The sequence below is a fragment of the Serinus canaria genome, chromosome 22 (genome assembly GCF_022539315.1).
Source record: "Serinus canaria isolate serCan28SL12 chromosome 22, serCan2020, whole genome shotgun sequence".
NCBI classification, from domain to species: Eukaryota; Metazoa; Chordata; class Aves; order Passeriformes; family Fringillidae; genus Serinus; species Serinus canaria.
The window spans coordinates 4,230,777-4,243,397 of NC_066335.1; the positions used below are offsets into that span (position 1 = coordinate 4,230,777).

Consider the following 12,621-nt stretch of genomic DNA (forward strand, 5'->3'; position numbering starts at 1 on the left):
GTAGTTTTTCCTTCCATTTCCATTTTAAAACTCCCAAAGCTTGGGATTTCTGGTTCCCAGAGCAAAGGGCTGATCTGTGGGCAAGGCACTGTCTCTGTGCCAGCAGCTCCCCTCGGTCAGTGGGGACATCTAGTGGGACTGTGTGGCACCAGCTCTTGGGGTATTTTGTGGCTTTTTATTGTTTTTCTTTTACTTCTTTATTACTTTTAATTCTTGATCTGTAGCTCAACGCTTTTAAGAATCCTCTTGTATAGCTTAAAGTTGCAGCAGTTCCTTGCCTCCTTTCAGGTGAGCTGTGTTTAAATGACTCCTTGGTTTTTGGAGCACAATCCAAGCTCACATCCTTAGGAGCTGGGATCCAGGGGTAGGAAGAACAGCTGGGTTGTCAGATGAAATTCCACAGGATTGGTTTTGGCATTTTTTTAATTCTCTGTGTTTAGGAAATGATTTGTGTTTAGGGGCTTACTTCCCTGATGCAGTGGTAGTTGGTTGTTCCAACAAACTGTCTAGAGCAGATTTTATATGTGAAAGTGTATAAAACGGAAGTGTTCTGTTTAAAATTTGGTGCCCCTTTCTGCCACACTGCACTGGAGAGCTTTGCAGACCACGCCTGCAGGAGGAGAAACACTGACAAGGGCTGTGTGAAGAGCTGTGCAAACCTGTGTGGCTTCACCCACTGCCAAACTGCTGCCACCTCCGGGCTGGAATGTGGCAGCCAGTGACATCAGCTCAGTGCCAGGCAGGAAGTGAATCCTGCATCTCACAGAAACTAAGGAGGAATTTGCGTAGGCACGGTGCAATTACCTAATGTGGAATTTAACATTGAGCCAACACCTCTCCTTGCTTGGAATTTTTTGTTTTCCTTTGAGCGCCATGAGACTGAGAGTTTAAATTTTGATTTTATCCCAAGGATGAATTTCACATATTACTGGGTTTATGTATTATTCTGATCCTGTAAAGTTTTGCTAGAATGCACACACAGAATATTTAAGCCTCAGTCGTTGTGGTTAGTCTGGAATTTAAGTAAAGTTCCCAGTTCCCTGGATTTCCTAAGGCATTTCCTACAGCACAATAGATTTCCTTTCCAAGTTGCTCCATGCAGTGACCCAGCTTCAGTTGTTAGTTCCGACTGAGGCTTAGAACAAAATCCCTTCCATTCTCCAGGGTGGGAAAAGCAGTGTAAGGGACAGGTGTGGTACAGAATTCTGGTGCCAAATGTGATTTTTAAGCATTTTGCCCCCTTATCCCTTCCCCGCCCCCAGCTTATTTTAAAGTACAAGAATTCCTGCCAGCTCTCAGGGTATGAAGCACAAGAAAATGATGCAAGGAATGTGACTAATGTGGGCCAGCAAGGGTTGGATCACATGTGTTTTGGTGAGCTGCTGAGGGATTAAACGGGCCCATGGACATGAGACACCAGAGAAGGAAGGAGCAAAGTCCCCAGCAGGAACATATCACAGCAAAGGCATCTGAGGTTGCAATCTCTGGAGTTGGTGGGACAGCAATAAATGACAAAATTCAGCTTGAAACCACTACAGGTGAAAATGGGGAGTACTACACCAGAAATTGATCCAATTTTCTGCACCCAGTGGATGAAATTCAAGGTTCAGTCCATGCAGTGCAATATTTTGGTGCCTCAGACACAGCTTTTGGAAAGAGGAGTTGTGCAAATTTTTCAGTTTTGCAAACATTTCCACCTGGTCATGTAACTGCAGGGGTGACTCTAATGCCAGAGCAGAGGTGATGAGCTTTTTCCCCTTCTAGAAAGAGGAAGAAAAAGCTGCTGAAGCAGTTCAGAAGCTCTCAGGGGACTTGGAGATTATAAACCAGAATAGTGGAGCTGCTGGTATAAATTTAGAGGTGCCATGTGGGATTTCCATAGTGTGCCTGGAAAGCTGAATGTACTCACAGAGTAGATTTGCCATTTGTGTGTCTCTGTTGCAGGGGAAGGAATATTTCCTTTAAACAGCAAAGATGGAAAAATTAGAGGTGAAAGAAGTTGTAGTTTGTTTTTTGGTTTTTTTTAATAGGTAAAATATTAGTTTGTTCAGCTGCTCAGCATTAATGTGAAAACTTGGAGATGTTATTCACATTCTTTGGGGAGTTTCTGGAAACTTAAGCTGCTGCATAAACTGTCTTTTTGCTGATGTTTTCTTAGCCAAAATAGTAGAAACTTTAATAAATTTCTTGCCACAGAGATGATGCTCATGTTATTTGGTTGACAGGATCATGAAAATCAAGCAGGTTGTACCCCAATGTACATTGTATACATGTCTTGATCATTTAATTCTCTTTTTAGAACAAAACCCAGTCTCACAGTAGGGGAGAATACAATGTTTACAGTACCTTTCAAAGCCATGAACCAGAGTTTGACTACTTGAAAAGTTTAGAAATTGAAGAGAAGATCAACAAAATTAGGTGGTTACCCCAGAAAAATGCTGCTCAGTTTTTATTGTCTACAAATGGTAAGTATTTTGCACCATAACATGTTATTATGTAGGTTTGCTATTAGGATTTGGTCTAAGCCTCCCCAAAAGGCTGGAATCAAGCAGGGTTTAAGTGCAAGGATCTGGGGATATGGTTCTGGCTTCCCTGGGCCCAGGTGTCCTCAGCACAGGGTGGGGTATTTGGGATTTAGTTGCTTTACAGCCCCTGTGTACAGCCCATGTGAGACCTCCATGTGTATGTGAGTCCCTGTGTCAGAGCTTACATTAATCATTCATAGCAATCCCTGTCCTGACTGAAACTTGCTCTAACTCTTCTAAAAAGAACAAACTGTGGAGGAGGTTTTTTAATGCTTCTTGTCTTGTCTTGTTTTCCCCAAGCAGCATTTTTGTCTTTTTTGGTGCACGTGGGCGGCCTTGTCTTGTTTGAAGGCATCAGCAGTGATGACTGGTGTCTCTCCACAGCTCTCATTTTAAACTGTGGCCGTTTCATTGCAGATAAAACAATAAAGTTATGGAAAATCAGTGAAAGGGACAAAAGACCCGAGGGTTATAATTTAAAGGAGGAGGATGGACGGTATAGGGATCCTACTACAGTTACAACACTACGGGTGAGTAGCTCCCAATCAGCTAATTCCTCTCTCCCAGCCCATGGCTCCAGGAGGAACCGCCCCATCACATCATTAATTGAATCTTTCCTCTGATGGCACTTGGCAGAAATACTGACTTGTCAGGTATTTCATCCAGCTCAGGGTGATGCAGGACTGTGCTGAGCAATGCTGATGTCTGTGGGAGGTTGGGATCTCACTCTTGCCCTGCTCTGTGTGTTGCAGGTGCCAGTGTTCAGGCCTATGGACCTCATGGTGGAAGCCAGCCCACGAAGGATATTTGCCAATGCCCACACGTATCACATAAATTCCATCTCCATCAATAGTGACTACGAAACATACCTGTCCGCAGATGACCTGCGGATCAACCTGTGGCACCTAGAAATCACAGACAGAAGTTTTAGTATCCTTTTGCCATTGTTCTGTGGGATGGGAGCAGGAAAACTGTTGGGTTTTATTTCCTTTCATGAGAAGTGTTTAGTATATATACAGAGAATTCATCTCCATTAATCCTGGTTATTTCTCCCTGGTAATTGTGAGGGCTTTTACTTCTGGAGTAGGAATGGTATGGTTTGGAAGGGACATTAAAGCTCGTCCCGGTGGGCAGGACCAGGTTGCTCCAACCTGGCTTTGGACACTTCCAGGGATGGAGCAGCCATGGCTGTGTGAAGTTTTTAATACAAAGTAGCATTTTATAACATAGCAGTATAATTAGAATTTAAGCAAAGTAAAGTTCTATATTGAATACTTGGGAGATAATTTGTAGTATAGAATTAATTACTACTGGAGTGTGGAGCAAAACTGAAGCAGGTTTTTGCTGATGTAAGAATTATCCTGGAAGCGATTCCGAATGTGGTGTTACCACCTTGCTTCGTAGACAAATTGTGTGGCTTGATTTTAACTCTTACCTGAATTGTGCCTGGGTCCCACAAGCCTAAAGTAGCATTTCTGAAAGCATCTAAAACTGAAAAATACCTTGGGGAGAAACCCATTTCGCTGGAGGCAATTCCTTAAAGAGCTGCTGCAGATATTGTAGATATCAAGCCTGCCAACATGGAGGAGCTGACAGAGGTGATCACAGCTGCAGAGTTCCACCCCAACAGCTGCAGCACGTTTGTCTACAGCAGCAGCAAAGGCACAATTCGTCTGTGTGACATGAGGGCATCAGCCCTCTGTGACAGACATTCAAAGTGTGAGTGCTGCAGTTTAGTGTCTTCCTGTGCCAGAGGACATTTGCTGTTAGAGTTTATCAAACACTGAATTGTCTGTGTGAATTTGTGTAGGATTCATGTAGTATATTGAATAGATCTAAAGCCTAAAATCTAAATAAATCTTACATTTAAGTTTTTCTGGAGTAAAAGTAGTGAGTAAAATGATGAGCAGCTTCTGTTTGGACACCAGGAATGGCTTTTTGCAGAGTTCAGGTGGTTAAAGGCCATTTGGTCTGTACTTGGTGCTGGTAATCTGGTGCATGTGTGAGTCAAGACTTCACATATTAGCAAATAATTCATTTGTTAAGAAGCTGACCTTAGCTTGCTACAACAATAAGAGGGTGTGGCAACTGTACTACAAATGTTTCTTCTTAAATGTTATTTTATACAGCACAAAGTAACACAAGGTAGAAAGCTTATTGAGACAATGTTAAAGTAATTCAGGTGTATCTTGTATCAAAGAGACACAACCTGACCTCTTGAAATGCCTGTCTTATTTTCCGACAGTGTTTGAAGAACCAGAAGATCCTAGCAACAGATCATTTTTCTCTGAAATCATCTCTTCCATATCTGATGTCAAATTTAGCCACAGTGGCCGATATATGATGACTAGAGATTATCTGTCAGTGAAGATCTGGGATTTAAATATGGAAAATAGACCTGTGGAAACATACCAGGTACTGGGTGAAAATCAAGTGGGTTGGAAATCAAAAAACCTGGATAGGGGCTGAATCTTACTGATAGTCTTGATGTGGCAGTTACAGTTTTGTCTGTAGATTCAGGCAGAGCATCCCTGAGGTTTGGGGATTCCACAGTCCTGCTGGAAGATTGTGGTATTTGCAGGGTGGTGATGGAACCCAAACCCATGTGTGGGGCTGAAAAAGCCTCCCTCTTACCCAGTGGGAGTTTGGGAGGTGGAGAGGTTATCTCCAGCCATGAGAACCATGACAAGTCTTTGGCTGTCTTTATGTTCTGAGCTATATCCTGAAGAAAACAGGAGATGAAACATTTCCTTTTCGTAAAATGTTTTTAGGTGCCACTGAAAATTGCTGTTTTTGTTACAAGAAAGAGCTCTTGTGAGCAGTCTCAGGTTCCTTGCTTTTGGCACAGTCTGGGAAGGCTGTTTTACAGGTATGAGTCTAATGCTCACTCAGTTTCTCTGATCCCTCTTTTCCAGGTGCATGAATACCTCAGAAGTAAACTCTGCTCACTGTATGAGAATGATTGCATTTTTGACAAGTTTGAATGCTGTTGGAATGGATCAGACAGGCAAGTGGAATTCTTATTGCTATGCACTTCAGATCTTATCAAATTGTCCTTAAAATGGGCAGTGGACCTCAAATACCTGGTTTTGGACAACACAGTAGTACTTCAGTGGACTGTAACGTGAAGAATCTGCACCAGACCTCTAGGGGAACCCATGGGAAAACCTTCCAGGAATGTTCTTTTTACAGTGATTTGCCATGGTAGTGACCTGCCAATAACACCATTTAGGACAGCTCTTGCTTCTGTGCTAATCATGCCATCAACTGCTTATTTGTGGCATTTAAAGCAGCTCATTGGTTCCCTAGCAGTACTGTCAGATGTGGGCTTTTTTGTTTGTTTGTTTGTTTTGTTTTGTTTTTTTGTTTTTTTTAATCTGGCATCTGTCTGCTCAAATATTTTTTGAGGCAAAGGAAGAACAGGGAAACTTGCAAGTCTGTTTTTCTTACTGACCAGCTGATGCAGAATCAGGGGCTATAGGGGATTTTCACAAATGAGATGTGCTGCTTAGTACCTAAATTTGCACATCTTGTGTGTCGCTAAAAATCCGACGTGTTGGATCTCTCATGTGTGTGTGTAAAAACTAAATTAGATAATGACATTTGAGGTGCTTCGATAACAAAATACCTCAAAGTGCCCAGGGAAGGTAGAAGGGTATTTTGGGGGTTTTAAATGTATAAAACATTGCAGTACCTGCTTCCCTTTAGCTGTAGCAGGTGTGGGTGAGGCCACCTCCCTTCCACTTGCATGATCTCAGTTGAAGCCCTCCTTGAGACCCTCCGGCTGCTAAAAGGAGAAGGAATTCCTAACCGTCATCTTTCTTCCTTCCCCCTCTGTGCAGCATTGTCATGACAGGGTCTTACAACAACTTCTTCAGGATGTTTGACAGAAACACGAAGCGAGACATCACCTTGGAGGCGTCCCGGGAGAACAACAAACCGCGCACGGTGCTGAAGCCGCGGAAGGTATGCGCCAGTGGCAAGAGAAAGAAGGACGAGATCAGTGTCGACAGCTTAGACTTCAACAAGAAGATCCTGCACACAGCCTGGCACCCCAAGGAGAACATCATTGCTGTAGCTACTACAAACAACTTGTATATATTTCAAGACAAGATGAATTAGGGTTGGCATTCCTAACTGAAGAGTCACTTCCTGCATAGTTGAAATAGTTGAATCTAGCATTTGTACCTGTAACAAAAGCGAGTGAGAGGTCCATTATGGCACCCCTTTCCAGTGTTTAAAAATGTGCCATATGACAACACACTTTTATAGCTCCATGGAGAAGGCTCTGTGGCTCTGTTGTCTCCGTACCTGCTAGCCATTTAGGTGAGGATAGGGCACTTTTTAATTTAAATGACTACTTGCACCATCTTGCCTAATGGACTAGACTGGACTGTCTCAACATCAGTTTACTCCACTTTTTATGCCTTCCATTGTGATGACGTCAGACACAGGGAAAGCCTTCAATCATGCTATGGGATTTAATTGTGTAACCTCATTACTGTATCATTCGTGGCCCCCTTTTTTTATTAAATACAGCTCATTCTTGCTGTGGCTTGTAGCATTCCTCCTCCTTCTGGCCTCCTGGACTCCCCCTTCCCCCTTTGTCCCCCCTCCACCTTACCTTGGTGGTGGTGTATGGAAAAAAAATAAACAAAATAAAGCACATAAAATGGGTCCGTTTGGGGTCAGTGGTAAAGGGGGTCTGTGTTGCAACAAGTGTTTTAATAAACAGTTGACTGTAATCACTCCTTGCCATGTCTGGCACCAAAAAACAGAGAAAATAAGGAAAAAAACAAACTACTGAATAAAAGTGACAAAGAATGGAGAATCTGTTTTCTTTTTTTTTTTTAATCTACCTCTTTATACAAATACTCTGTGTTTTACCTTAGATGCATGAAAATAAAATTATGTTTTTTTGTAATGATTTTAACCAGTATTAATTATTTTTCATGGGAATGAAGAGAGGGAGGGATTTCACAGGTACCTGCATTCACTCCTGAGTAACCTGGGCACCAGCCAGCGTATGACCACTTCTGTCTCGGCACCACAACTGCTGTCAGGTTTTGATCTGAGCAGTCACTTCCTGTGCCCTTGAATGCTCCTCTTTTTAACCTGTTGCTTTAATCAGAAGGGGAATAGAATCTTCAGGTTTTAAATTCCATTTTTTGGGACTGATGTCTTAATGTTTAGTTTCATCTTGGTTTCTTCAATGCCTTGTTTTAGGATAAAATACCTTTAATGCCTTGTTTAGAGCACCAAGTCCCCTGTGGCTTTGTGAGAAATTGTCCAAGCTCCTTTGTGGTGTTCTGTAGTACCAGCCAGCGCCATGGTTCCATAGCTAATGACTGCACTGCATTCTGCTGCTCTATTTTCTGTATTTATTGCTAACTGGAAATGTAGTTTTAACCATGCAAATGTTTTCTTCTGGCTTTTGGCTTTGCAAAGTTCCTGCACTTATAGAAATGTTCCCTGGTGCAAGGAGCCAAACATGGCAAGTACAGAAGCTGCATGAAATAAGTGTTCATAGTGATGTGAGAGATTTCAACTCCTCAGCACATAAGGCTTATCCAAAGATTAACTAGATATTGATGCTTTATAAGGCTCATGAGTTTTTACTTCCAGTATTTTTGCTGATTGTGCTTTTAGGTTTTGTTCCTCCTTCATGGAAATGTTCAGTAAAGTTTGAATTCATGGTGAATTTACGTTGACTGGGAGAATTTTTGCTTTTGAGTTACATGTATTTAATTATTTCTGTGGCTTAAAGGTAGTTATTAAAATGACATTATGATTTGATCAACTGAGATACTGTTTCTGCTGTAAAATTTTGGCTGGGTTAGAGGTTATTAAGACTGCTATTGCAATCACTCTTCAGGTTTTTTAAGTCCTTCTGCCGTGGTGTGAAAATGTAAAAAATTCTAATATTTATTAATCCAGTTCTCTTAAATACAGTATTTGTCTTGTACCATGCATGTGTGACCATGAGCCTTTGTAAGGATTTTACCTTTTTTTTCACCTGTTAGCCTTGTGAAACAAATGAACTGCCCCAGGGACAGCAGCTGTTTTCCAGTGGGTGAATAAACGAGTGGGCCCTACTCCTATTTAGCAGCATGTGAGTAATTTTACTCCAGCAAACCAGACTTTCCAACAGTTTGAGAAACAATTTGTTGAGTAACGTTAATCACGTGCGTAGCTGTTTCCAGGGCCAAAGCTTATTTATCTTCCCCTGAGGGCACTGAGGTGATGAGGTGCTTTTGCTGTGGAGCTGGTAAAATCGTGTTCTGTGAAGTTGTAGGTTTAACGGTGCTGCTTTGGGAAGATGAGGGCCACGGTATTGAGGCTGCTGTTCCTGTGCCACCCAGAGCCCCAGGGATGCACTGAAGGTGCTTAGCCCAGCCCCACAGGGAGCTGAGCTGTGAAGATGGCACGGAGTGACCAGGTGCAGTCACCCAGAGCAATACTCCAGTACAGCTTCCTCCTGCACCACAGCTGGGCCTGCTGGGATGGGTTAAAGCTCACCTTGGGAAAGGGTTTGGGTTTGCTGGTAATGGTGATCCTTGAGGTGTCATTCATCTGAAGTTTAACTTGTCCTCACCAAACCCAGCTCCTGCCTGTGCTGTCACACTATCCATTAGAGAATTCTCTAAGCACACTGTCCACTGATACATGCTGTAAATCATATATTTTATTAATAAAAGTACACAGAGAATACACTTTGTCAGGATGCTTTTTATGCTCTTTCCTCCCCCTACCCTTTTCTGTGTTTGCAGGTATTATTGAATGAGTGGTCTCTTCCCTGTGCCTGGGTACTGTGTCCCCATTCCTGTCCCTAGGCAGGATGGTGCTGATCACTGCCTTCAGCTGCTCCAGTCACACAGCATCCTCAGTGCCCAGTAAAGCCAGTGCAAATCTGCAATTCCCAGTCCCTGAATGCCAGACTAAACACGGGGAAGGCATTCTCCTCCCGGCATCTTGTCCTTATGCCACCAACCACGGCTTAGGTGGCTTGTACAATGTGACAGCAGCAGTGTCACTCCTGCTGCCAGTTACTGTTTAGAGTGAGGTGTTTATCCAGCTGACACGATGCCCAGGTGCAGGAGAGCCCTGTGCCTCAAGTCCTTTGTCACTTCCCTGCTAGGATGTGGCTTCTGCCTGGAAAACACGCTGGATATGCAGCAGCACCTGCTCCCCTACTGCTCTGTTCAGGGAGGACAGGATCATTTATTGCTTAACTGCAGATCCTTTTATTATCAGCCTGGTTGGAAAAAGCTCAGGTGGTGCTGCCAAGCAGAAACCTGTGGGATTTCCCCTCCTGGAGAGGGGCTATGGATGATGGAATACCAATATTTTAATAGAGATTTTTATTGTCATCCTCTTAGGCACAGCAGAGCTGGGAAGCAATTTCCTGTGTGCTGCTCTTCTGCTCTTTCCCTCGGGCTGTAGAGGTGTAAAACATCCTGGGTCCCATCAAACACTCCTTTTATTGAATAAAAGGTGCCTGCTTTTGCCCTTTCCTATGGAATTGGCTGTTGTAAAGGGAAGGACTAATGCCTTGGATCGAGGTGTGCTGGGAAAGAGTGAGGCTGCTGTGTGATGACTGTGGGTGTCTGGAGCTGCTGTTTGCCTGCAGCAAACATCTTATTTAACTTGGTTTGGGCTTGTAAAGATAAGCGGTGGACAAAAACCAGTGTCTGTTTCACAGCTGCGGGAATAAAAACTGTGAATTCAATTTCTTTACACAGTGAATTTTACCCTCCAATTTTAACAGTCACAACCTTTGCAAAGTGGAAAACAGCCCTGGCTGGTTTTAATAACGCTTTTCTGAGCCAGGGCTCTCCACTAGGAGGCAAACGTTACCGTAAAGAGGTGCAGGCTTCGGAACCGCGAGCGGTCACGGCGAGGTGTGGTCATTGTCCCTCGAAGTCACCTCCGGAACCAACAGCGATCAGTTGTTGCTAAATATGAAACACTATGAAAGAGTTTCCAGGGCGGATTAATGCAGTACAAAGAGCTCAGCCGAGGTATGCAGGGCGAAGAGCCCTTGTGCGGGGAGGATGCTGGGTGTGTCCAGCTCAGGAAAGGGCACTTTTTCAGCTTTAGGGAACAGAAACACTAAACAAAGACAATAAGAGTAATCATGGCATGTTTTAGACTTGAGAATCATGTTATGGGTTGGAAAGGACCTTAAATCCCATCCAGCGCCACCCCCTGCCATGGGCAGGGACACCTTTAACTGTCCCAGGGTGCTCCAAGCCCCTTTCAACGTGGCCTTGGACACTGCCAGGGATCCAGGGGCAGACAGAGCTCTCCTCCTGTACTCGTTTCAAACTTTTAGAATACCTTGGAACCATGAGATAATCCCAGTGGGACTATCTTGGCACAGGTCTTGTTAATTGTTTGATTTCAATTGACTTAAAGGTTTTGGTTTTTTCCCTGGAAGAAAAACCTTTATATTGCACTCCAGTATAAAAAACTTTCCCCAGGAATCTGTGGCCATTGTTTCTCTTCTATTAATACGTGGTTTTGTGTCCATCCAACGCTGCCATTGTCACAGCATTTTCCATCTGAGGATTCAAATTACAAACATTAATTACATCACTCAAGTGCCTCAAGGAACCTGTGGAGTGGTTCGAGCAGAGGGCTGAAAGTCAGGCTTTGTGAATGCTTTTTCTGGCTCTGCATTGACTCACTCTATAATCTTGATCAATTTATTTCTGACTCAGAAATTTTAATAGTCCCACTTGACTGATACATATTAATGCCACAAGTGTTGTGGCAAATGCTTCCTGAATGAGGCTGGTGACAAATGCTCATGTTAGCCTGTGATTTGAGGGTTGCAAAGTAGGATTAGGTTACCTGGGCAGGTTTTTTATGCAAAATCACAAGTAGCTCATTGTTCTGATTCCAATCTCAAATGTTTCTGTTGCCCCTCCACTTGTAAACAGATGTTTTATCAAATTAATTCAATTGCCATTTTCTTTTTACTACCAACGTAGCTAATTCTCTCCCAGTGCTATCCCAGAGACATCCAGATTTTCCATAGGCTTAGATATTTGGTACAGTCATGCAAAGCCTGCAGGCAAATTCAGGAGAAGTCTTGGTGTTACAAAAGGTAGATTTCAAACCTCCAACATTAGTGTAGATGAATAGAAGCCAAAAAATATTTATAACAGGTATTGTAGTATAGGATGATTGTGACACTTGTGCATACAAGCTTTTTGTCTAGCTAAAAGAAGTTCTGACAGAAATAAGTGATTTCTTCACATTTGTAATGGGGAGCAAACAAAGAACACTACTGGAGTTGTGTCTGCATGGCTTCACTCTGATGGTGTTGCTGTTACTGAACTCCTTCAGTGAGAACAGTAATGAAAAAAACACAATTTATACTCTTGTGGCTGTTGATGGGAGGACTTTATGGTGTAAAAGGCTCCTTTACAACTTTTGGTAAGCAAAATGCTTATAAATACAAATATACCTGTAAGAGACATGAGACCAAAGTCACAAAATTACAACAAAAAGAGTCTAGGCCTCCAAATAAATCTTGACATTGAAGTGATGTCAAAAACAGAACGAAGAGACCAAGATAAAAAGCAGGCTGGGACAGGGGGGCCCCTGTGGCTCTGCACAGCTCCTGCCAGGAGGGGACAGCCGGGGGGTCGGGCTGTGCTCCAGGGACAGGGACAGGAGCAGAGGGAACGGCCTCAGGCTGGGCCAGGGCAGCTCAGGGGGGGCACAGCAGGAATTTCCCCATGGAAAGGGGGCTCAGGGCTTGGCACTGCCCAGGGAGGGTTGGAGTGCCCATCCTGGAGGGGTCCCAGGAAGGGATGTGGCACTGAGAGCTCTGGGCTGGGGACACGGAGGCGATCGGGCACCGCTCGGACTCGGCGCTCTGGGAGGGCTCTCCCAGCCTGACGGGCCGTGTCACTCACTCCCGGTCCCTGTGTCACTCGCTCCCTGTCCCTGTGTCGCTCCCTGTCCCTCTGTCCCTTCCTCGCTGCGCCACTCCCCCTCCTTCAGCCCCCGCCCTGCGCACGCGCGGGACGTGCGCGGGCGCGGATCGCGCCATGGAGGAGGAAGGCGGGAGCAGCGCGTGCCG

At 44.0% G+C, this 12,621-nt stretch overlaps 1 protein-coding gene across 4 annotated transcripts in view; it reads left to right on the forward strand.

The window, feature by feature from the left end:
- PPP2R2A (protein phosphatase 2 regulatory subunit Balpha) overlaps positions 1–7,356 on the forward strand; it is a 37,570-nt gene extending 30,214 nt beyond the window's left edge. For all 4 annotated transcript variants that reach the window (XM_050982935.1, XM_030231753.2, XM_050982934.1 and 1 more), the window contains exons 4-10: positions 2,300–2,465; positions 2,943–3,055; positions 3,278–3,455; positions 4,080–4,244; positions 4,771–4,940; positions 5,441–5,532; positions 6,368–7,356. In XM_050982935.1, the coding sequence (XP_050838892.1) occupies positions 2,300–2,465; positions 2,943–3,055; positions 3,278–3,455; positions 4,080–4,244; positions 4,771–4,940; positions 5,441–5,532; positions 6,368–6,647 (1,164 nt within the window). In that variant the 3' untranslated portion in view covers positions 6,648–7,356. The remainder of the gene's footprint in view (positions 1–2,299; positions 2,466–2,942; positions 3,056–3,277; positions 3,456–4,079; positions 4,245–4,770; positions 4,941–5,440; positions 5,533–6,367) is intronic.
- Positions 7,357–12,621: the final 5,265 nt, after the last annotated feature.